Source organism: Pan paniscus, chromosome 19 (genome assembly GCF_029289425.2).
Source record: "Pan paniscus chromosome 19, NHGRI_mPanPan1-v2.0_pri, whole genome shotgun sequence".
NCBI classification, from domain to species: Eukaryota; Metazoa; Chordata; class Mammalia; order Primates; family Hominidae; genus Pan; species Pan paniscus.
In genome coordinates, this window is record NC_073268.2 from 97,367,174 (window position 1) to 97,392,982 (window position 25,809).

General features: G+C 47.7%; 1 protein-coding gene across 3 annotated transcripts in view; it reads left to right on the forward strand.

Annotated features, from left to right (window-relative positions):
* RPTOR (regulatory associated protein of MTOR complex 1) overlaps positions 1-25,809 on the forward strand; it is a 417,904-nt gene that overhangs the window by 241,652 nt on the left and 150,443 nt on the right. For all 3 annotated transcript variants that reach the window (XM_063599478.1, XM_003831138.7, XM_055101956.2), the window contains one exon: positions 1,403-1,462. In XM_063599478.1, the coding sequence (XP_063455548.1) occupies positions 1,403-1,462 (60 nt within the window). The remainder of the gene's footprint in view (positions 1-1,402; positions 1,463-25,809) is intronic.

The following is a 25,809-nucleotide window of genomic DNA, read 5'->3' on the forward strand; positions in this document are numbered from 1 at the left end:
GGACCACTGTAGGAGCTGCATGTGTCTGCGCTGGTGCAGAGGTGTCTGGGCATGGCTGAGGAGAGCATCTGCAAGTGAAGCCAGCAGAGGAGACCACTCAGAGTGGCACTGACTGGCTCGGGGAAGCACTGGGGCCACACGGGGCACTTGACGCCGTGGGAAAGGGCTGCTCTCTAGCTTCAGGCAAACGTGGGCCTCACTTTTATTTTCTCAGCTCTTTGAACGATAAAACACTGACTACTGCAGCCACAACCAAGAATATAACTTCCTCTCTGCTGGCTGAGCCAGGTATCACTTCTTGAGAGAGTGAGTGTGGCTGGCAGCCATGCATGGGATCCAGGATGACCAGCTCAGCGTCCCCTCGCCCTGCAGGGCTGCAAAAGTGAGACTGTCTTCACACCTCTGGCTCGTTGTCTTCCTGGTTCTGGATCTCTCAGTTCCTCTGTGTCTTTGTCTCCCATTTCCTATCCCACTGCTATGGGTACCCTCCTGGGTCCATCATCCCCCATAGAGGAGTCACTTCCACGTCTCCCCCGAACGTGCCTGACCCTTGCACTGCACCCTCCCCTGGGCCACTGTCCTTCTCCATCACTCACTTCCAGCCAACACTTCTGCCATCACTCACTTCCAGCCAACAGTCCACGAGTGTGTTTTGGAGATGTGCATACTTGCTCTGCACCTGCCATTATGTTTTTAAGGGGTGTTATTTGTTCTTAATTTTAAAAGTAGGTGAATTAAACATTTTGCATTTCTCTTACTAAAAATACTGCATTGCCTTTTTACTCTGCTGCCTCGATTCTGCCCACTGTATGCCAGTAGCCCGGATGGGAGGAGAGATGCCTTCCTACCTCCTGTTGGCGCCACATTAGAGAAAGCCTGTCCGGCTCCACACGCGCTCCTAAGGATGGACCTGCCTCAGACATGAACCCAGCTCTGACCTGTAGGATTTTATGATTATGAACATGATATAATTGAATTTGCATTTCTTTTGTGCGTCTTGAGGCTACTCATTTATTCTACTCCAGCAGTCTCCCCAGCTCACTTCCTTAAGAAGGAAAGAAGTGGCAGGTCCAGTCCACTCCAGCATCTCGTTTGGAGACTGAGCTTTATTAAGCATCTCGGCGCTCCTCTCCAGGGACCGGGCTTCATGTGGCTGCAAACGGCTCCTCTCCTTTCTCCTGACAACTCACTGTGGCAGCTCTGTAGTCTCACGCCTTGACAGAATGGCAATGAGATTTTCTTTACAAATCTAAAAGCTGCCGAATTAAGGAAATCTGAGTGTACTTGTTCACCGTGGTAGTCCCTGTCCCCACCTTTAACTCTTTCCTTTTTCTGCAGGCCTGTTGAATTTCCTGGGTGACTGTTCCATTCGTGCCGTTCACATTCTTTTCTTTCTCTGCAGGTTTTGCATGCAGAAATGTGTCAGTCTGGTGCCTGGCGTCACACTGGATTTGATAGAAAAGTAAGTAGGATTTTTAAGCTCTTGTGGCTCTCTGGATCTGATGAGTTTCTTTTCCTTTTTGAAGGCTCTTGCTTCTCAGAAGTACTTTCTATCAACATGGCATGTTCCCTTTCATGTGGCTGTGTTCTTTTGTTCTCTGATTAAGGCTGTGTTTGTGATTGTCACACTGGGGCTTAGTGCAAGAGATAACCAAACATGGGCCATATGAAAAGAAAAATAATAAAAAGCTGAATTCCTTTGAACATTTAAAAAGTCTCCAGACTTTAAGCCAAAGCAAGAACATACCACTTCGCATACAAATCATTTCTGCTGCCACTGAAATGATAGCTAGATCATAGCTAGCTCTTACCTTATTTTCTGAAACTGTCCCTTTAATATTCTGTAACTTTCCATCCCCTCCCCCCCGTCGCCATCCAGTTTCCATTTTACTATCTCAGGGCAAACTGATTTCAGAACCTGAGCGATGACGTGACGGGATTTAGTCAGGCCTCCTAATGAAGAGTCAATGGCACTTGCCTCCCATAATCCTTCCAGTCCCATTGGCCAACCCGTCTGTCCCTCGCGTGATCTTTTTGGATCTGAAGTGGTGTCTCAGGACCCGGAGCGTGGCCTGCACTGCCTTGTTCTGTTTGTTTGTGCACCGGATTCATCGTGACTCATCCTGAGTCATCCAGGCAGTATGGAAGAACTTTGGAGTTATTTTAAACCCTTTGGCTCAGAACCCCATTTCTTCTAGAATTAACATGCAAGATAATTGTTTTCTACATCTTAATATACAAAGTTATATCTTAATATTAGGGCCTGAATTTACTAAATTAGGCAGGAAAAGCAACCCCACTTCCAAGTTTCTCTTGTAAAAACGTGCTTGCCTTGTGTATCAGGGGAAAAATGCAAGAATATTATGTGTAAACGTTCATGAGGGCACGGTGAGCTCTGTCGTGGTTCACTCCCACCGTGGAAGGTGGCTGTGTGGCCAATAGGAAGGCCGGGGAAGCGACACTGGTCCTGATGTGGAGTGGTCTACCAGAAGTGCTAAGTGAGCAGTCCTCAGCATGGGTACCTAACTGAGCTCAGTGCCCAGAGGCTTTCCAAACAGTGCAAGCTGTGACTTAGAAGACTGTTTCCAAAGGCTAAACAGATAGTGGAGGCTCTCAGAAGCATCACATGGAAAATAACTTAAAAAAAAAAAAGGGACTAGATGATCTGTGCTCCCCTCCCCTTCTGGTTGGTTTGGTTCCCTGACGAGACTGCAGTTTTGCGAAGCTGTTCTTGAGATCTGTTTACTGGTATTGCTGTGCGCTTTCTTTGGGGCTTTTATTTCCCCCTCTGTTTTCTGAGTTTTAGAGCTCTCTATTACCTGTAACGTATATATTGCCCCCGCCACCCCTGCGCCCTCCCCATACACACACCGGATGCGTATCCCAAATCTAAAAATCCAAAATCAGAAATGCATCAAACTTTTAAAAAAATTTTTAATGAATTAAAAAAAAATAGGGCATCTTGCTGTGTTGGCCAGGCTGGTCTTGAACGCCTGGTCTCAAGCGATCCTCCCACCTCCGCTTCTCAAAGCGCCGGGATTACAGGCGTGAGTGATTCTGGCCGTGCCAGGCCAAAATCGGAAACTTTTTGAGCACTGACGTGCTACTCAGAAACAATGCTCTTTGGAGCATTTTGGACTTCATGTTTTCGGATTAGTGATAAATCCAAAAAACTTAACTGGTAAGTATAATGCAGATATTCCAAAATCTGAACAAATTCGAAATCCGAAACGCTTCCGGTTCCAAGCATTTCAGATAAAGGGACACTTAACCTGTGTATATATATTATATATCTAATTTCTTAAATAAACCATATCCATTAATATTTCAGCAGTTATATTTTATCCTTGCTGGGTTGGCGTATTCAGGCAGCTCTTGGGTGAAAACTGTCTTGGTGTTTTCTGTTTGTCGTGCCTCCCTGTGGCTATTTCCATGGTTTCCTCTGGAGGTAGGAGGGCCGCAGTATCCTTTCTCCTCCGCCTGGTAGCAGGAGCCCAAGCCTTGCCCACACCTCCATCTCCGTGTGGGACAGTGTCTCGTCTCCATCCTGGATGGCTGCTGTGTGCTGTCCCATCCCCCCCGGTCACCTGTGTCTGTGGCTACTCCGGACAGAGCCCTGCCAGCGCGTGTTGAGCCACATGAGCTCAGACAGCGCCACAAGCTCCACATCTCCAGAGCAAAAAGGGCTGTTAAAAATCACCTAGTGATGACAACAAAAATTTGTTTTAGGTTATTGAGTCAAACTACCTTATTTTACTGAGAGAGAACCTGGTATTTAGTTCACTTCAGCTCCTGGGTGGCCTTTTCTGCCTGGTTCGGGCAGGGCTGGCCTAGAGCTCAGGTCTCAGGACAGCCCCACTGTCGTCCGCCCAACACACGGAGGTTTTCCCTTGAACAAGATTTTGGTGTCAGAACAACCAGCTGCCTCCCTGTTTCTTTCCAAAACTTAAAATGTGCACAGCAACATGACATCCTAAGCATGATTCACAAAAGAAAAAAAATTGGTAAATTGGACTTCATCCAAATGTAAAATGTTTACTCTCTGAAAGACACTGCTGATATGAAAAGACAAGCTATAGACTCGGAGAAAATATTTGCAAGTCACATATCTGACAAAGAACACTTGTATCCAGAATGTATAAAGATATCTCAAAACTCAAAAATAAGGGGGAAAAGAAAATTAGAAAATAGACAAAAGACATGAAGAGACGCTTCACCAAAGATGATTTAGGGATGGCAAATATGCTTATGAAAAGATCCTGGAAATCATTAGCCATTAGGTAATGCAAATTAAAACACAGTGAGGCAGCACTGTCCCTATTAGAACGGATGACATTTAAAAGACTGACCAAACGCAGTGTTGAGAACTCACATCACAGCTGCTGGGAATGCAGAATGGTGCGGCCACTCTGGAAGAACTGTCGCTTTCTCATAAATGTCCATAAACCTGCCAACATGTCCCCGCATTCCTACTCCTGGATATGTACCCTGGAAGAGGGAAATCTTAGGATCACACAAAAACCTGTGCGTGAATGTTTACGGTAGCTCTGTTCATTACCCCAAGCCGGAAGCAACCAAAATGTCCCTCCCAGGGCAAATGAATTCAGACTGTGGTGCATCCGTATGATGGAATTCTGCTCAACAGGAAAAAGGGACAGGCTTTCTATATACACTGCCATTCGGGCGGTTCCCAGAAGTATCACACTAAGTGTCAGAAGCCCATCTCCAAGGGTGGCGCGTGGTCCGATTCCCTTTCTGTGACCTTCTGGGAAAGACAGAACATGGGGCCAGAGAACAGATCAGCTGTTGCCAGGGATTAGAGGGGTGGAGAGTGTGGCTGTGAGGGGCTAGCGGGAGGGGCCTGGGGGTGATGTCTTGATGCTGGTGTGGTTCCACAGATCCACCCACACGTTCCAATCCATAGCATGTGTACCTGCAGAAGTCATTTTGCTATTTGACAACTGAAGTAAAAGTAATACATAATGTAGGGGAGGAAAAAAACACCACGAGAGTGAGCAGGCCGGAGAGTGCAGAGCAGATGCAGCACACAGCTGGCCACCGCTGTGGACAACAGGCCATGGGCCTGGGGAGCGAGGGGTGCAGGGAAACAGAGACCTGGATTTGGGAAAGGAAGTGGATTCTACAGCAGCATGCTCTGTTGTTTCTGGGAAGATACCTTCAATCTTATTATTAAAATGGGATTGAGTGAGGATTGAAAAAGAGAAGCAAACACCCTTCCCCATCCACCGTGGGATGTTAGTCATTTTCATCAGACGCCCTTTCCCTAAATCACAACGTTAGCGTTTGCAGCCACTCGTGTTCTTCCCAGAACCAGTGCATCCCCTCCCTCCCCAGCACCAAAGGCCCTTCTCAGTCAGTGCGATCAGACAGCTGGAGGTTAGGGCAGTGTTCTCGTCTTTCTTCCATTTCCCCTTCTCCTGTGCCAAGTGATGCTATGAAGGTGGCTAAATGCTAAAGGTTTATTTTTTTTTAATTTAAAACAGACAATTAACTGTTAATAGTAGGCAGTTTTCAAAACACACCCTGATTAGGGATTCGGGGTACGAGGAGGAGAGTGTGGTGGGAAGAATATGGACGTTGGAGTCCGAGCAGTTCCATCTGGCCCTCCTGACCCCTTCTGAGCCACACTCACTGGGCACCTCCTTGCCTCTGGGTCTGTCTCTGTCCTGCAGAATGGACACCACTCGGCTCTCATCGGGCAGCAGCAGTGCCGAGGGCATCACACATCCTGTCACGGCCTCGGCTCCCAGCCCGTGTCCGCCTCCCGCCAGACACTTCTGCCTTCTCAGCACTTCCCAGAGCTGCAGCTTGGATGGTGGCTGCTGTCACTCCACATTCCTGTAGTTCTGTAAGCGTCTCCCACGCCTCTCCATCTGCCATCAGCTGAGGCACCTACGACTCCCAGGCATCGTTGCCCTGGCCCCACCGCAGTTAGAGAGAGATGGCAAGGCGCCAGAGAGGCCGTGCTCTCGAGGCCCATTGCTGAGACAAATGGCTTAGCAGGCTGTTTTAGTCCATTCTCACACTGCTGTCAAGACACTGCCTGAGACTGGGTGTATTAGGGTTCTCTAGAGGGACAGAACTCATAGGATAGCTATAAATATAAAGGGGAGTTGATTGATTAATATTAACTCACACGGTCACAAGATCCCACACTAGGTCATCTGCAAGCTGCGGAGCAAGGAAGCCAGTCTGACTCCCAAAGCTGAAGAACTTGGAGACACTCAGTATTAACCATCACACTGGGTAATTTATAAATAAAGGAGGTTTAACTGAGTCACAGTTCTGCATGGCTAGGGAGGCCTCAGGAAACTTACAGTCGTGGCAGAAAGGGAAGGGTAAGCAAGGCATGTCTTACATGGCAGGAGAGCGAGAGCACACCAGGGAAGGGGAAGTGCCACACTTTTAAGCCATCGGATCTTGTGAGAACTCACTATCACCAGAACAGCCACTCCCATAATCCAGTCACCTCCCACCAGGTCCCCGCCTCAACACATGGGGATTAGAGTTCAAGATGAGATTTGGGTAGAGACACAGAGCCAAACCATATCACAGTCACTGTAGCCACCTCAGTCATTATTGAGAATAACTTCTTAAAGTGTGTGGATTTGGGTCTGAGCCACTGTTCTCTGAATGCAGTTCAGCAAAAGCACCTGTTTTAGTGTCTTTCACTAAGAATCCACGTCAGCACTCACAGGGTGAACTCCCGTGGTGCCTCCCCCTCACAGTGTGACAGAGGTTAAATTGCGGGTGGCTGAATTATATTTACATTTTTTATGCCAGGACAAATTCCAAACTTTAGAATTATACAGCAATGGAGAAATCCAGATCTTTGCTCCAAAAGGTGCCCAGCCACAGCTGCCATTAGCTCTATTTCCAAGTGGACGTCAGTTTTTAACTTGCATAGACACAGTGACTTCTCCGCTTAAAAACGCTATTTTTATGTTTTTTTAATTTTTGGATTTTGTTCCCCAATTATGTTTAAAGTCTCATAAGAAAAGTTTTTTGTTTGTTTGGTTGTGTGTTTTTTGTTGTTGTTGTTTTTCCAGACAGGGTTTCGCTCTGCCGCCCAGGCTGGAATGCAGTGGTGCCATCTCAGCTCACTGTAGCCTCAACCTCCTGAGCTCAAGTGATCCTCCCACCTCAGCCACCCAAGTAGCTGGGACTGCAGGTGCATGCCATCATGCCTGGCTAATTTTTATTTTGGGTTGTTTGGTTTTTTTGTAGAGACAGGGTTTCTCTGTGTTACCCAGGCTGGTCTTAAACTCCTGACCTCAGATGATCTGCCTGCCTCGGCCTCCCAAAGTGCTGGGATTATGGGCATGAGCCGCTGTGCCCGGCCATGTCTTTTGCATATTGTATTATCTACAAAGGACATGAGTTACTTTTTAAATAAGTGATCTTTTTAATCAAGTGATCTTCCTGCCTTGGCTTCCCAAAGTGCTTGGATTATAGGCGTGAGCCACCATGCCCAGCCAAAGAAAAGTTTTTAATAAGTAGATTTGATTTTGCAGTTACAAAGTGAGGCAGAAAATTCAGCACATCTATGTGTAATAGTGTCTTCCATGCTGCTGTGGTTTTTATAGTCAGAGGACACTCCTATAAAAAAAAGCCTCATTATTTTTATACTTTATCATTTTCTGAAGATTTATTCTTGAAATATGTTGATCTTGGTTACAGTAACCTCTATGGCTCAGACCCTCTTGGCCAGCCTTTCTGCTACCTCAGGGCCCCTTTTTCCCACGGGGGTCCCACCAACATATGTTAACTCCCGTAACGCTAGCCCACGTGTCAGGGGAGACAGATCCACTCGGAAAGCAGCCGTGCGGTACAGTTGAGAGACAAACAGATCATCATCAAGCTCTACTGATGAATGCGGCCCCTGTGTTCCAGGCAGCCAAGACTGAGTTCCCCCTTATTTCCCTTCACTGAACATGTCAGCCATGTTTGTGATGTTCTTGTGTGTCCCTTGCCCTGAGTTGACGCTGGGACCAGGGTGCTTGAGGATGAGCTCCCAGCAATTCCAGGCTGTGCCTGTCACCAATGTGCCCCAGGCAAGGGAGTCACCTCTCTGACATGGAAGCCCAGAGGTTACCTTCTGGAAGCAGACCCTGTAACCAACTTCCCTCCTTACAGGGCTGGAAGCGTAGCAGTGTCCACCACCTGTGGAATGTCCTCTGGAGCCGCCTTGCCCATGCCACACAGAAGGACACCACGGTTAGGGCACCCATGCGTCACAGCATGTGGCCAGCAGGGCCACGCCACCTCCCAGGGAGGCATCTGACATGCACAAAACCTTTTGAGTTTTTGTATGTTTTTTTCAACACTTTCCTAAAATGCAGTGATCAAAAGTTAGTTGCCTGCTCCTGCTTGGGAGACCAGTCCCTCAGGGGGTTTGGGAATTGTTCCTCCCAGACTCCGGGACTGACATTTGGAGGGTCACCGCCTGACCCCTGTTCCAGAGTCAGCAGGATGGCGCTCCTCCAACGCCACTCCTCCCATCGCATGTGGGAGCAGGAGGGGTGTGGTCTTGGAAGCGACACCCTATGATGCGCATTCACCTGAGTGGCCTTCCTGGCCACAGGGCTGAGCCAAGGGGGGGCCAAGGCACTGCCTCCCTCCAGGCAGCACATGTGTCTAAAAAATTTATTTATAAGTACCCAGGGAATATTTAAAAATATATAAATTTTTGAATAGTTGAGAGATTTTAATAAAAAAGTTTGTGCATTATTGGCAGAGCTGTCAGTGGGTGCTGGGTGAGAGCCACACGGTTGCCTGGGTGACACCCCCGTGTCCCTGCACACCATGACTGTCCTCCTGTCCACCTGAGATGGAGCTCTGGGTTCCCTGAGTCACACCTACATTAAAACGTACACAGTCATCCATCACGTTCACATCTGTGCCGGCATGACCTCCCTGGGGAAGCGTTTGCATGCTGCCCTTTTTGCCAAGACCCTCCCGAGCGTGATATGACCTTTGAACCTAGAGCCAGAGAACCTGCTTGGGCGTCCCTGCCTTCGTTAGATGAACTGATCTTGGATCCAGGTTAATGGTGAGATAACTTGTTTTTAATTATAGTTTTAAGACCAGGCAGAAACAGGCTCTCGTGCTTAGTCTGATTTCATTTATGCTTTAGCAGTTCATTATTGTAAACAGAATCCTAAGGACTGTAGACCGGGGGCGTGGAAACCGCACCACAACACAGCACCTAGAACACACGTGTGTGACATCTCGAGTGACGCACATTCGGAACAGATCGTGTGGATGTGCAGATGTCAGGGAGTCTGCAGTACCTGCGCATACACTAGCTGGGGCTGGACTTGATCTGCTTTTAGCTTTTGCCAGCTTTTTAGGGAGTCTGAAGACCTAGTTTAGCAGTTTCATTCTTTTGTCTCAACTCACCACATAGAAATTTCTTGCCCTTGAGAATACCTCTCTTGCCACTAAGTGTGAGGACGACGTTGGTTCCTGGGTCCCACCTGACTGGCGTGACGAGTCACGTGACGCAAGGGGACTAACGGGCCTGTGTTCTCGGGCTTTTTGTTTCCGTCAAGCTTCATGACCTGCAGGAAGTAAAACTAGGTCTGCCTCACGCTCTGCACACCCCTCCCCTCCCCGGCGGCCGCCCTGCACACCCCTTCCCTCCCCACCCCTTCCCTCCCCGGCGACCCTCGTTGGGAGCGTGTGAAGGATGGTCCTGAGTGCAGGCTGCAGGTGCCAGGTGGTGATCGGCACATAACATGTCAGATGGGCAGGTGTGTTTGTCACGCACAGACCTGCATGGTAGGCACCTGCCCCATGCCCATGTGTCCTTGCCCGCTGCCATCTGAGAGGATGTACCCTCATCCTACAACAGCTGGCCCTTGGTGTGCCAGGTCTGCCAGGCCAGAGCTCTCTAGGGGTCCGTGTTGGGTAAGTGCACGGCAGGTGGCCCCCTGGCCGAGAGCCTTAGGACCCCGCTGTCTGGGGTTTGGGGGCTGAGTGTGGCACAGCACCACTTTCATGCCCTCTGGAAGGCCTGGCTTTTGCGACCTGGCCTCCTCACCAGCTCAATGGCAGTTTCATGGCACAGCGTCCCTGCTGCCCCCAGACGGTCAGAAATCCAACCCGAATCATATCATTATCCTCATCTTTGTCGGTACTGGAGACGTGGGGAGGTTTCGTTCCTCAGAACTGCTGCACGATATGTCTTCCAAAATAAATGCGGTTTATTTCAAACAGCAGCACTCAAAATCAAGGCTCCTCAGGAAATCCAGTATTAACCCCTTCCGAGCTTTCGCCATCCTTGTCAGATGGGCAAAACACGTTGTTTAGCATCTCAGCACAAGACTGGAGAGAAGATCGGGCAGTTTGTGCATAATTATTTAGCAGTCTTTAAAAGTAGGAGAGGAATCTGTTTTCTAATTAAGCTGCTGTGTCTGGAAGTAAATTATAGTGAACCTTCCTCGAGCGACCCCCCAGTTTCTAATTATCTACGCTAACCTAGCAGCCTGATGAATAAGCTGTTGCTGCTGCAGTACATATTTATATTCCGAATCCTTTGAGAGAGTGGCAATAAGATCCGTGCCTGGAAATTAAGGGACATTTTTCAGCCCTGAAACAAAGTAATGCAACACTTACACAGTGCTAGAAATATTAGGGTTTTCAGAAAGCTCCGGGGAACCTGAGAGATGTGAACCTGCTCCACGAGGCTGCTAGTTAGTATTCTGATCACTGGAGGCTCAAAGCGCACCCAGAACTTACTCGTGATTAACATTGATTGTGTACACAGCATATTTTAAACCGCTAACAATCCAGTGTCGTGAATAAGTGAGTCTCCGTGTGCTGCTGCTTCCGAGGCTCCGGTAGCACGGCTGCCACGTGTGGCCCAGGGACAGTAGGTGCGGGGCTGCAGCCCCACAGCCCTGGAGCTTGGGTTTGACTCTGCTCTGAAACCTTCAGCATTGTGTTAGCTGATCTCTGGTTCCCATCTGTGGGACTTCTGTCTCATCTGAGCCTGGGGATGCAGTGCAGAAAATGTAAGGAGACCTGGGAGCTGCTGCTTGAGAGCACGTGGCTATCCGTGCTTCCTGGGGAATGATAGTGACCGTAGGAAGCATTTACTGAGCCCCCATGGTGCCAGGCATCGTGCTGAGGCCTTTACAAACATTACCTCTTAGTCCTCCCTGGAGCCCTTCAAGGGTGGGTGCTGTTGTTATCTACCTTTTAAAAGATGGGGAAACTGAGGCACCCAGCAAGCACAGGGCCTGCTGAGCACCACACCATTAGGACAAGCTGGGACAGGGATTTGCTGGCAGCCTCCCTGGAGCCTGCATCTCCTTCCTTTCGGCATGGGCTGTGTGAACAGAGCACGGGCTCCTCAACAGGAGCCCAGACCTCTAGAAGGTCTGCACAGGGTTTGGGGGGGCAGCACTCATGTCAGAGGCACAGCGGCTGTGATTAGAATTCACTTCATCGAGGGAAGTCATACACATGGATTATGTTTGAAAGGAAAACTATCAAAAGATCCCAGTCTTGATTCAAAAAGTACCTTTCTTTCCAACATAAATATACAATATTGGCTGGTAAAGGTGAAAATCAGTAATTCATTAACGTCTGCCAGTCACTGCTGAGATGAGTAACGAGGCACTAGACGCTGATTTAGAAACGAAGAGGTAGAAGCAAAACCCAAGAGATCGCCGAGCGAGGGGGAGGTGAGTGATTGGCCGAAACGGGGGACCGCCGCCACCTAGCAGAAGATCACCCCTGCCTGCCCGAGCAGGCAGCTCCTCAGCGTTCCCGTGCGCGCCACGCCAGGGCGCACGGTGCTGCACGGGGGTCCTTATGCCCGGGTGCCTCTCATTAAGGTCCCCCCACGGGCAGAGGGAAGACGGGCACCGGGTCCCCTTCGCGTTCGATGTGCACCCCAGCAAGGCCTCCTTAGCTCATCCGGATTGGTAGGGGTGGAGGAGGCTGGTTCTGAGATGAAATTGCAGACGTGCAGCCAAGGGGGAATGTGAGAGGTTCAGAGGCCACCCCAGGGAACCTGCACACAGCACGGAGATCTTCCATTTCCTTCACAGTGGTACCCAAACCCTGGTCTTTGTCATCAAAACAAAGGCCTGCGCCGCAGAGCACGGAGCTGTAACATCTGTGGCATTTGCTCCACCTCCTCACGGCTCCGCACCTCCCAGCATCCTGAAGAAAATGTGGGCTGGGCGCGGTGGCTCACACCTGTAATCCCAACACTTTGGGAGTCTGAGGCGGGCGGATCATGAGGTCAAGAGATCGAGACTATCCTGGCCAACATGGTGAAACCGTCTCTACTAAAAATACAAAAATTAGCTGGGCATGGTGGCGTGTACCTGTAGTCCCAGCTACTTGGGAGGCTGAGGCAGAAGAATCGCTTGAACCCAGGAAGCAGAGGTTGCAGTGAGTGAGCCGAGGTCATGCTGCTGCACTCCAGCCTGGTGACAGAGTGAGACTCCATCTCAAAAAAAAAAAAAAAGAAAAGGAAAAGAAAATGCATGTGTCTGGATATCTCTAAAGGAAGCCCTTGCTCTGCGGAGATGCAGGAGCACAGCTTGATTGGAGGGCAGCTTCCGTTCGTTGAAGGCAGGCTCCCAGGTGCAGAGCGAGGAAGAGGCCGCAGTGAGGCTGAGCGTGTGCCTGGCCAGTGCCCCTTGGCCGTCCTTTCTGGTAGGCCTTTGCTCTTGTGTAGGAGTCATCTCAGACAGCTCAGTACCTATGGAGGCACATGTCACTGCGGTCGCATAACCGGGATGAGGCTCAGCCCCCATTGATGCCTCTTTTCTAGACGCATCGTAGTTCAGCAGGTGCACCTCCCTCCATCCAGTCTGCCATTTCTCCTTAACCTTCCCCAAGAGTCTGTTGCTCCAGCTCCATTGCCCACACGGCCCTTCGGTTCCTCACAACCCCTGGTTCTGGTGGGGTGCCTGGAGTGCCTCCTCTGGCAGGGGTGCCTCCTTGGATCTGTTTATCCTGCAGGACTCAGTGCCCTGCCGTTGTTCCTATGTGCGTGGCTGCAGACTTGCAATCGGTGATAAAGCAGTGTGGCGTGAGGCGCCAGCATAACCGGGGACCCCGGGTGTGTGGTAGCTTTTCCGGTGCTCATCACAGCCACCCGGCGAGCAGCCTCTGAGGCCATCTCCATCTAAACTTCTGGAAACCGAGGCAAGGGAGGTGGAGAAACTTGCTCAGGGTCACAGAGAGTCACACGAGGGTCCCCTGTCGGTGGCGGAGCCTGTGTCCGCCCCCACCCGCCCTGCTGTGTCTGCCCCCAGCCGCCGCTGCTGGCTGCTCAGTTTGCTGCTCCGTGCTGCACAGTCCCCTCTGTCAGAGCCTGGTCGCTGTGCCCTGTGGCCCTTCAGAGAAAGGCCTCCCCGTTCTGATGTGCGTGTGTTGTCTTCTGACCTCGAAGCCAGTATGTTGTGCATGAGTGGCCAGCTCGTCAGCGGGGCCTCGGGTTCCAGGCTCGAGCGCACTTTTCAGACTCCGCATGTGTTTCTCAGCACATTTGTTCGTTCACCGTTCATTCAGCAGACATCTGCGGACTGGCTGTGTGCTAGGGCCTGTCCGAGGCTCTGGAGCCAAGTCCTTGCTCGTTAACTTACATCATGATCAGGGGAAGAAACGCACTTAAGAGGAGTGTGAATGTACCAAGAGAGTGTGAATGTACCAGTATCATTATGTCATGTGATCGCACACAAGAGTGCCTGGATGCTTCTTTGATTGGGCAGCCTGATGAGGCCCATGAAGAGGCAACACTGGAACTGAGACCACCTGGCCAGACGGGAGCAGCCATGCCGGGACCAGGGGCAGCGTTCCAGACGGGGAGCCCCACAGCCTCTGAGCCAGGCACGAGCTTGGGCTGTGTGGCAAGGGCCTTCTTTGAAAGAGGCATATGTAGCTTCAGTATTTAGAATTAACACCGCTAACTTGGCAGCACTTGATGGGTCTACAGGGGCCTGTGTGAGTCTGACTCAGACCACTGCATCAGATGGGGAAACTGAGGCACTTAGGAGCTTGATGGCTACCTACATAGGACATTTTGCTCCATGAATCAGTGGCGTGACCCGCAGTGGCCGCAGAAGGGGCAGTGGCACAAGCCTGACTAGTGGCTCCGTTTGCAGAGGGGGTGGGGGCGACTGACGGCCAGCAGGAGGGCCGTGGTGTTCTCATCTGAGAAGGCGGGCGAGCACTCCTTTTGCTAGAAGAGGCTAAGAGATCTCTACGATTATTTCCATGGATGATGACCCAAACAGATTTAGTGTGGCTGCGTGTGTAGCTGCTGTGTCTTCTAGCTGTTTCTGGAGACCAGAATGTGCCTCCCCGAAATATGAAGAATTGTTGGGCTGAAGACAATTAAGAAGCAAGTGCAAGAGAGCTCCTTGCCTGCCCTCTGTTTCCCTAAAGCAAAACATAGATCTACAGAGACAAAGGCATCCTGTCCCGCCCCGTCCCAGGGAGGACAGCAGCAAGCCCCGAAGACAGCTCCAGGCCCACGCGAAGGTGTTTCCTTCATTTTATAGATGAAGTGACTGAGTCTCAGAGAGGTTAACTCACCTGCCCAAAGTCGCACAGCTAGGAGTGGCTGAGCCTGGAGGACAGAGCCGGGTCTGTGTGATGCCACCCCCAACTCTGCATCGGCTGGCGTGTGGAAGGACGTCCATCCCTTAACGTCCCTCTGCGTGTTTGTGAGTGCGATTCTGAGGAAAGTGGCATGAGTTTTCTGCATCAAGATGCCTGGTCTCAAAGGGCGGGTTCCATGTGGACCTGACAAAATGAGGGGACGTGTACAGCATGGGAGGAGAGTCCGGTTATTTTGACCCAAGTCCCGGGTGCCCAGTGGTAGGAGGAGTGCTGACCTTCTGTGTGACGCATGCCCACCAGGAAAACCTCAGAGGATTATCCCAGAAATCAGGCATAACCACACAAGGCTGCCTGTATTTGGAAACTGTCTTTCCTAGGGTGTTTTAACAAATTCACAGGAAGAGACAGTTTACAACCAGGCTAGGAAGTGACTCTGGGATTTCAGCATCTTTTCAGAGACAGAAAGATCCAGATGAGCTCAGGACAGTCGGGGGAAGGTGGTGGCAATCTCTGTCAGAACCGTGGAGTGTTCGTGGAAGATACTTCCACAGCAGGAGAGCTCCACGCCCCATCCTGGAAGCTCACCTTCCTCCCCTCCCACCCTCTTTAGGCCAGATTTTTGCAGAGAAGCTCCCTAATGAGATGCAGCGTGCAGGTGAGAGGGGCGTCTGGAGACAGCCTGGAGGCAGCCAGTGCCTCCGGAGGGAAGTGCTCCCCAACCCCAGCTCTGCTGGAGCCCGTCCTGCTTCCCCTTATTTTAGGAGCTGCTTTTCTCGATGTGGCAGGCCTTTCAGCAGCTTCTCAGGAGACTCTGCTTGGAGGTGGCTTCTCCCATGTGACTCCTGCAACTGCCTCTCAGGAAAGGTCTGTCTGAAGGTCGGCCCTGACACCGGGAAGCCCACAGAAAATCTGTTTTGCAGGAGTGCTTCAAAAATAAACATGGGCTCAGATGTCTTTCTGATGGGCTTTGGAATCTGCCTGTTTAATAAAAAAGAATCTGCTTTTCATTATGTCATCAACATGTTGAATAAGAAAATGGGGAATTACCCCTCGCCTCGCTGTGGCCCCATCTCTCCCTGTGGTTTTTGTTTGCAGCCTCCAGAGTGGCCATTCCTGTCCATTGTTGTTGTTGACTGACTCCAGGAAGGGGCAATAATTTGTCGTTCTAGAGTAAGTCAGGTAAAAGGTGAATTATCTCCTGTAATATTAACTCTGCTTACTGTTAAGTCAGGGAAACTTCCTCCTGAGTTCAACCCTACATTTACTTCACAAGTAAAGATGAGCAGAAGTCTGTACTAGGGGCACCATTAAATGCGAAAGGACAGGATCCAAAGAAATGGCAGCACTGTGCATATGAACCATGTGATTTAGAAACCGAGCAGAGATTTTTAAAAATCATTAAAAAACAAGCCGCCTCTGGTGGTTTTTAAAAAACCAGTCAGCTTATGCAGGGGTGGAATTATGGAACTTTCTAGTTTCTAATGTCTCTCGGGTGCCATGTTCACTCCAAACCGTTTTGGTAACCCTGAGCCAGTATATCCTCCTGGAGAAATTAACAACTGCTTCATTTAAGTCAATGTTTTTCAGATTTCAAGTCATGGTTGATTAGTGGCTATGAAACCAGTTAGGTGGGTCACAGCCAGCATTTTAAAAAATGAGAAAATGTCATTGTTTTCATAGTAAGATAAGTGTTCCGTGGTCCTGTTGCTTGAACATGTATCTCTTTTTTGGTTTGCTTTTTTGTTTCTGTTGTTTGGAGGCATGGACAGGGTACGAACCTGTGAATATGTATCTTTATATGTGGTTGTGTATGTGTGTTTGTCTGGTCACCAAAAATATTCCTAGGGCTCATGATCAAACAAGTTGGAAAGCTTCTTATTTAAATGATCTCTACTCTTATGTTAATTGGGGACCTAGACACACTGACCACCTTAATTGCCTATACTTTAGTTACCATCAGTGTTGTGAATACGTAGTCGTTTTCCAAGAACAACCTTGCCCCAAATCCCTGCTCTACCATCATCAGCCTTGTGCCATATTATGGTTTCCTATAATCTGTCCCATTTTTAATTAGGAATATTGCTTATACGTATATCTTTTTTCTTTGATTTTTTCTTTTTTTTAAATTTTCTTTTGCTTATACATATATCTTAACAGCCTCTTCTTTTCTTGTTGAAGAAATAATTTTGACAAGTTTTTACATTTTACTTTAAATTAAAAACTCATTTCCCTTTTGACCACATGCATTAACCCTCAGAACTGAAGAAGGCCAGATTAACCGTACCAACTCACCCTTCTTGGGAGAATGAAGCAAACCTTTTATCATCAAGATATGTCACCCTTTATCTCTGGTAATGCCTTTTGCCTTAGGGTCCACATTTTTAAAGTATCGTAGCTGAACAACTGTCTCTTGGTTAGTGTTTGCAGAATGCATCTTTTTTATCCATATGTATATAAGGTAGATCTCTTTTTGGCAATATAGTTAGCTTGTATTTAGTTTTGTTTTTAAATAGAGACAGAACATTTTTGGTTTTAATTAAAGTATTTAGTTTGTTTACATTTAGTGTAGTAATTGATATATTTGGGTTTAAGTCTGCCTCCTACTTGCTTCATCCTTTTTTTTTCCTGTTGCTTTTTATTCTAGCCACCCCACCACCCTTTTTTTTGGAGCCGGGGGAATGGAGTCTCACTCTTGTGGCCTAGGCTGGAGTGCAATAGCACGATCTCAAGCTCACTGCAACCTCCACCCCCCAGGTTCAAGTGATTCTCCTGCGTCAGACTTCCAAGTAGCTGGGATTACAGGCACACACCACCACACCTGGCTAATTTTTTGTATTTTTAGTACAGACAGGGTTTCACCGTGTTGGCCAGGCTGGTCTTGAACTCCTGATCTCAGGTGATCCGCCCACCTTGGCTTCCCAAAGGGCTGGGGTTACAGGCATGAGCCACTGTGCCCAGCCAAGCCCCCTTTTTTTTTTTAACTTTTCTTTTTTCTCCTCCCTTACCATCTTTTGAGTTGATTTAGCAATTTTATTACACCTTTCTTCTCTTCTGTTGGCTTGTTAATTTTATATTCTTTACTATACTTTGAGCATCCTGTTTTTTCCATTAACTGCCAGATAGTATATGCCTTAGACTTTGCAGGCCATGTAAGGTCTCTGCCTCATAGTCTTCCCATTGTTACAACTCTTTAAAAATGTAAAAACCATTCTTAGCCTGGGGGCCTTAAGAAAACATGCTCCTGGCTGGATGTGGTCCTTGGGCCATAGTTTTGGTGACCTGCTTTAGAAACTATAACGTGCATCCTGCTAAAATCTAATCTAAGCCTGGCACAGTGGCTCATGCCTGTAATCTTAATGCTTTGGAAAGCTGAGGCAGGAGGATCACTTGAGGCCAGGAGTTCAAGACCAGCCTGGGCAATATGATAAGACCCTATCTCTACCAAAAAAAAAAAAGTTAGGCATGATGGTGTGCACCTGTAATCTCAACACTTTGGGAGGCTGAGGCATGAGAATTGCTTGAGACCAAGAGTTCAAGACCAGCCTGAGCAACATAGCAAGACCCCAGCTCTACAGAAAAAATTAAAATCAGCTGGGCCTAGTGACATGCCCCTGTAGTCCCAGCTGCTTGGGAGGCTGAGGTGGGAGGATCACTTGAGTCCCAGTGGTTGTGGCTGCAGTGGCTCGTGATGCACCACTGCACTCCAGCTTGGGTGACAGAGCAAGACCCCATCTGCTAAAAGAAACAAAAACAGAGTACCCTTTAGTACAGATCTGCTGGGAAAAAGTTCTCATTTTTATTTGTTTGAAAATGCCATCATTTCTCCTTTGTTTTCACGTTTTCAAATCAGCATTCTTGAGGTGCATTCAATAAAATATACCCACTTGAACTGTACAATTGATGAGTTTGACAGACCACTGTGCCCGTGGAGCCACACCACAGTCAGCGTATATCCCGTGTGTCCCCTTGTACCTGTCCCAGTTAATCCCTCTCCTTATCCCTCAAGCCCAGGCAACCATTGATCTGGGTTTTCTCACTATACATTCGATTTGATGTTTCCAGAACTTTCTGTAAACAGAATGATAAAGTATGTGCTCTTTTCTGTCTCTTCCTTGGCTCAGAATCATGCCTTTGAGATGTCTCCTTGTTGGGAGTATCAGTAGTGTGTTCCTGTTCATTATAAGTAACAGCCCGTCATCCTGTGTGTCACAGTTTGTTTCACCTGTTGATGCGCGTTTGAATTGTTTCTGTCCTGACTGTTATGAACAAAGCTGCTGTAAATATTCATGTGCAAGTCTTTGTGTGGGCATATATATTCATTTCTCCTGGATAAATACCGGAGAGTGAATTGCTTGGTCATATGGTAGGTGTGTGTTTAACTTTATAAGAAATTGTCCAACTGTTTTCCAAAGTGGTTTACTGACCTGAGTTCCTGCCAGTAACAACAGCGTGCCAATTGTGGCGCATCCATGTCGACACTTGGCATTCTGCCTTTTCGGGGTTTTTTTTATTTTATTTTTTGAGATGGCGTCTCACTTTCTTGTCCAGGCTGCAGTGCAGTGGCACAGTCTCAGCTCACTGCAACCTCCGCCTCCCGGGTTCCAGCAATTCTCGTGCCTTAGCCTGTTGAGTAAGTGGAATTACAGGCGGGCGCCACCACGCCCAGCTAATTTTTTGTATTTTTAGTAGAGATGGGGTTTCACCATGTTGCCCAGGCTGATCTCGAACTCCTGACTTAAGTGATCCACCCACCTCGGCCACCCAAGTGCCGGGATTACAGGCGTGAGCTACCGCGTCCGGCCATCTTACCGAAGTATAACACAATATCATTATTATTTTAATTTACATTTGCCTAATGATGCCACAGCAGCTTTTCCTATGCTGCTATTGGCCATTAATTTATATTCTTTAATAAAATGGATGTTCAAGTCTCTTGCCAATTTTCAAATTGTGGTGTTTGTCTTCAAGAGCCCTTCATGTGTTTTGGACACAAGTCTTTGTCCTATCTATACATTGTGAACATTTTTGCTAAGTCTGTGGCTTGTGTTTTTATTTCTAAAACAGTCTAGGCCAGGTGTGGTGGCTCACGTCTGTAATCCCAACACTTTGGGAGGTCGAGGTGGGCAGATCACGAGGTCAGGAGATCGAGACCATCCTAGCTAACACGGTGAAAGCCCATCTCTAATAAAAATACAAAAATTAGCTGGGCGTGGTGTCACACACCTGTAATCCCAGCTACTCGGGAGGCTGAGGCAGGAGAATCGCTTGAACCCAGGAGGCGGACGTTGAGTCCGTCCAGCAGTGAGCTGAGATCGTGACACTGCACTCCAACCTGGGCAACAGAGCGAGACTCCATCTCAAAATAAATAAATAAATAAATAAATAAAACAGTCTTTTGAAGAACAGAAGTTTTTCATTTTGATGAAGTCCGATTTCATCATTTATTTATTTTATGATTTGTACTTTCTGTGTCCTACCTAAGAAATCTTTGCCAACCCTCGGGTTGTGAAGATTTTCTATTTTTTTCTAAAACTTTTAGTTTTAACTTTCATGTTTATGATGAACTTAGTGAACTATGATTAACTTTTAAGTCTGCAATCCGTTTCAAGTTGTTTTTTAATATAGTCAATGGTCAAGGATCATTATTTTCCATATAGATACCAAATTGTTCCAGCACTGTTTGTGGAAGAGGCTATCTTTTTGTCATTGAATTTCCTTGGTGCCTTTGACAAAAATCATTTGACTATAACTGTATAGTTCTATTCTATTCTCTTGATCTGTGTGTCTATCTTTATTGGCATAAGGATAGGAATACCACATTACCTTGATCACGGTAGCTTTATTGTAAGTCTCTGTTTTTGTTTTGTTTTGTTTTGTTTTGTTTTGTTTTGTTTTGTCAAAATGGTTTTGGCTACTCTAGATCCTTGCATTTCATATGAATTTAAAAATCAGTTTATCAGTTCTAACGAGAAGCCAGCTGAGATTTTGACTGGAATTACATTAAATCTAGATGAATTTGAGGAGAATTACCATCCTAGTAATATGGAGTCTTCTGACCCATGCACATAGTGGCTTCATCTTCCATAATCATCACATACTGATTTAGTTGTCTTGGTGCCTTGGAGCTTTATCTGAACATATCTTGCAAATATTTTGTTAAATTAATGTCAGTTTAAAAATTATTTAAGACAGCATATAGAAATGTAATTGATTTTTGCATAGTGACCTCATTTCCTCTAACTTTGCTACATTCCCTTATTGGCTCTGGGAGCTGTTTGAAAGGTTTCTTAAGATCCTCTATGTGTGTAATTATGTCATCTGAAAATACATACAGTTTGACTTCTTTATTTCCGATGTTTATGTCTTTAATTTCTTTTTCTTGCTTTGTTGCACTGCGTAATGTCTCCAGTATAATGTTAAATGGAAGCAATACAGCTGGGTGTTGAAGCCCTGATCTGAGTCAAGGATCAATGACAGGGAACATTTTATCTTAATCTACTAAGTATAATATGTGCTGTGAATTTTTCATAGATACCCATTATCAGGTTGAGGAAGTGCGCTTCTAGACCTAGTTTTCTGAGAGTTTTTCTCGTGAGTTCTTGTTGGAATTCGTCAGCGGCTTCCTCTGTGTCTGTGGAGGGAATCGTACAGCTGTTCACCCTGTTCAGATGGTGCATCACATGAATGATGTTCAGATGTTAAACAGTCTTGCATCCCTGTGGTAAACCCCAGCTGGTCAGGGTATATTACCCTTGGATAGATTGCAGGATTTTACTTGCATTTCATTGAAGATCATCTCACGTGTGTTCTTCTCTACCTGTGGGAGACAGCCACGCCCTCTCCAACAAGGCCTAAACCTCACTCTATCCACAGAACATAGCCACGCCCTCTCCAACAAGGCCTCAACCTCACTCTACCTGTGGGACACAGCCACGCCCTCTCCAACAAGGCCTCAACCTCACTGTACCCACGGGACACAGCCATGCCCTCTCCAACAAGGCCTAAACCTCACTCTACCCACAGGACATAGCCACGCCCTCTCCAACAAGGCCTAAACCTCACTCTACCCAAGGGACACAGCCACGCCCTCTCCAACAAGGCCTAAACCTCACTGTACCCACGGGGCACAGCCACGCCCTCTCCAACAAGGCCTAAACCTCACTGTACCCACGGGGCACAGCCACGCCCTCTCCAACAAGGCCTAAACCTCACTGTACCCACGGGACACAGCCACGCCCTCTCCAACAAGGCCTAAACCTCACTGTACCCACGGGACACAGCCACGCCCTCTCCAACAAGGCCTAAACCTCACTGTACCCACGGGACACAGCCACGCCCTCTCCAACAAGGCCTAAACCTCACTGTACCCACGGGACACAGCCACGCCCTCTCCAACAAGGCCTCAACCTCAGCCCTGCCTGGGGCCTCCTCCAGGTGCTGGGATTACAGGCATGAGCCACTGTGCCCAGCCCTTGATTTCTTAATATACTAAATTTTTAATTTCCAGGGTTTAAAAAGAATAGCTTCTAGTTTTTTTCCAAAATTGTTCACTTTGTCCTTTAATTCCTTATACATATTAAGTAAGATGATTGTCAAGTCTGTGCCTGGCGGCTCCATTATCCAAATCCTCTATCTCTGTCTTGTCAGCTGCTTTTCTTGGTTTCAAACATATATACAGTTTTCCAGTAATTACCTGTTTTTTTTTTTTTAATTGAATGCTACAAATTGAAAACGGAAATTGTACAGGTATTTGGGATGATTTGAGGCTGTGAAGTCTGAATTGTTTTGAGTTTCTTTTTCCTCCTACGTGCCTTTTAGAGTCTCAGCTCAACAACTGAGGAGTTTCCCCAGATCTGCTTCTCCTTGGCAGTGCATCACCTCCTGCTGTTGTTCCCCAGCCCCATGAGCCTGCTGTGATCTACTCAGCGTCCCTGCTGCTGGGTCCCGTTTTTGGAGTTGCCAGATGCTTCCAAGAGAGGTGGCCCCAAACGAAAGCTCAACCCCTGGCTTCCCCTCCTCGAGTCTTGGCCCCATAATTTATCATAGCCTGGCCTGCCTTTCCTTGCTTCTAAAATATTCCCGAACGTACACACAGCCTTTCTAGCTGTTCTCCGGGCGAGAATGGTCTGAATCACCTCATCTGCCGTTACCCGCAAGGGAGCCCGTGCTGTCCTTAAAACCCTAAACCTGTGGGAACCACACACCCCCAGATTTGTGCACGTGATTTGGAATCTGGTGGGCTCAGCTTTTTAGATAATGCCCAGTGGCTGCACGTGAGGGTCTGCAGGCACAGAGTTGGACCCACGTCCCCAGCCTTCCGTGTCCAGCTGGGACTCTATCCGGCTCTCTTGTTCCCGTTCCTGTCCCTCTGCCCTCCAGACTATAGCACTGCAGCCCAGCTGACAGAGAGGCCGCTCCTCTGCCTTTAAATTGCAAACTATTCAGACCAATATCATGTATTATAATTTGTAAACCATGGGTTTTATGCACGCTAAAATGGACTTTAATTATGATCACTCAAAGTCTGTAAATGGCTATAATATTGGGCACTGTGTAGTGAGAACATCAGGTAATGTTACAGAGCGCTGAATTGCACATCATTTTAAATAAAGAGAGACTGGACGAGAATATCACAGGAATGCACGTTTCCTTGGTTCAGAGCAATATTAGCTTAAGAAAAAGTATTTTCACTGGTTTCACGAAAAGTTCTCACCTGGTGCATTATTTCCTGATCTTCACTTCAAATTGTTTTCTTTCCCCAAAGAGTTGTATTTTTACAATGACCGACGTGTGTGTGTGCTTTATGCGTAAGGTTTCAATGCAGCGTTCATTGAGAAGCTGGATGAACTCATCACGCTTGTGCACCTGCTCAGATTGCTTTCAGTAACTCTCCTGTTACTCCAGCCCCCACTGTGGAGAACCACTGGTCTGAGATAGACATATATAGCTTTCCTCTTACTAGCAACCTAGCCATTATGCACTGACCTGGATTTTCAAAAGAATTATTTCAAAAAAGAAATTGCTCAGTTCACCTCCCCTGACCTTGGCATGGAACCTTTGTAAGTAATTAATTATTTGCAGTAAGTAAGTGAACCAGCCCAAGCTTCCTACACCGTCATTTTCATAGTAGTCATTTAAATTTAAATGCGTGTCCTTCTTTAATTGAATTTAATCTGAGATGATATAAATTTTTAAAATCATACAGTTTTGACTCAGTACAGTGGCTCATGCCTGTAATCCCAGCAGTTTGGGAGGCCGAGGCAGGTGGATCACCCGAGCTCAGGAGTGTGAGACCAGCCTGGGCAACATGGTAAAACCCCATCTCTACCAAAAATACAAAAAATTAGCTACATGTGGTGGCATGTGCCTGTGGTCCCAGCTACTTGGGAGGCTGAGGCTGAGGTGGGAGGATCGCTTGAGGCTGGGAGGTGGAAGTTGCAGTGAGCTGAGATCAAGCCTGTGCACTTCAACCTGGGTGACAGGGAGACCTCATCTCAAAAAGTTTTTTTTTTCATAAGACAGTTTTGAAATATCTTCCCTTTTCAGGAAACTTGCTGTAGCCTCCTTCTTATTTAAAAAAAGGGGGGGAAAGTTTTGTTTTCCTTTAATACTTAAATTGTATGTTTTCCGTGTAGATTATTAAGCACACATAAGCAAAAAGAATTAAAATCATCCATTTTCTCCAGCATGCCGGGATAACCATTATTAACACTTTGTGTATACTCTTCCAGACTTTTGTCTAAGTGTATTCTTGGGTATTTTTTTGATTTCGTGCACAAAGAGATAATCTAGGGGAATGGCCACCAGAGTGTTTCACGAGCTTCTTAGATGATGGAATTGGGGATGATTTGTATTATCTTGTTTTCTTTTTTATCATCATTTGAGTACTTTTAGTGAGTTTGTCCTATTTCTTGGAAACCGTAGTTTTTCATTTAACATTTTGTTTACATACAGTTTGACGATCATTCAGTGGGGATTCACCCATTGGCTCATCGTATGTACGCGGCACCTGTTCTGTATTCGACGTTTCATGCCATCAAATATGTACGCGGCATCTGTTCTGTATTTGACTTTCACGCTAAGCATCATAACAGCAAGATGAAGAAAGAATGTAGTCCTCACTTTCAGAGCGCTCCAAGCCTCAGCTTAGACACAGCCTAGGCAACAGTGTCTCAGAGACATTCACAGCTCTCTGGGCAGGCATCAAAGGAGCAGCCGCCAGCGGGGAACCCCTGGGTTGGTGTGGGAGAGACCCCAGGGGAGTGTCCTGAGAGGAGGCTGGACTTGAGCCAAATGATAAAGCATCCATAGGTGTCCCCTAAGCCAAGAAGACAGGAGGGTAGTCTGAGCAGAGCACACAGGATGTTTGAGAATGACAAGTCTGACATGGCTGGAAAGCGATGTATTTGGTGAAATAGAAAGATGGGGAGGAACAGAAAATAGCACCAGGAAGGTAAACATGCTTGAGTTACTCAGCCTCCACCATGGCGGCCGCGTGACTGTGCTGGGGAGCAGACACTAGGCAGTTAGGGGTGCACAAGGTTTGTTGGATGTAACACCTGGCAGAGGCCAGGACAGAAGCTGGACCTGATGTACACCTGGCCCAGGCTCTGCTGGCCCCATAGAGAGAGAGCTATCGCTCCAACTCAGAGGTGGCCCAGCCTCTGCAGGCCCCGTGGAGAGAGAGCTGCCACTCCAACTCGGAGGTGGCCAGACTCTGTAGCTCAGCTGTGCTACAGGGCCACCCAGAACAGAGAAAGGCCTCATCTGAACACTGGCCCAGTCCCTGTGCATACCAGCTGGGACTATCCCTGTACTGCGCTTTTTCCTGCCAGGGGCCCAGCCTGGTGTCCACAGGCAGCAGACAGCCATCGGCATCAGTGGGAGCAGCTGTTTTTTAAGTGGGGAAGTGACATGGCCCAGGCCTGTGGACTGTGGAGATCACACCATGTGCTTAACGAGCTGCCGGGAGCTGTGAGATTGATTTATGTCAGGGAAAGCAAGTCATTGTCCATGGGAATTTACCTAGCTACACAGAAAATTAACAGTGGAACAATGGCGGGTAATAAAAGACAAAGAAAGTAAGGGATTAGTTGAGCACCAAAGAAATTTAGAGGAAGATCTCAGCTGTCATCCTGTGCTGGACAGTCCGTCACGTGCAGCGCATCCTCCCGACTGGCAAGGTGGCTTCCACGT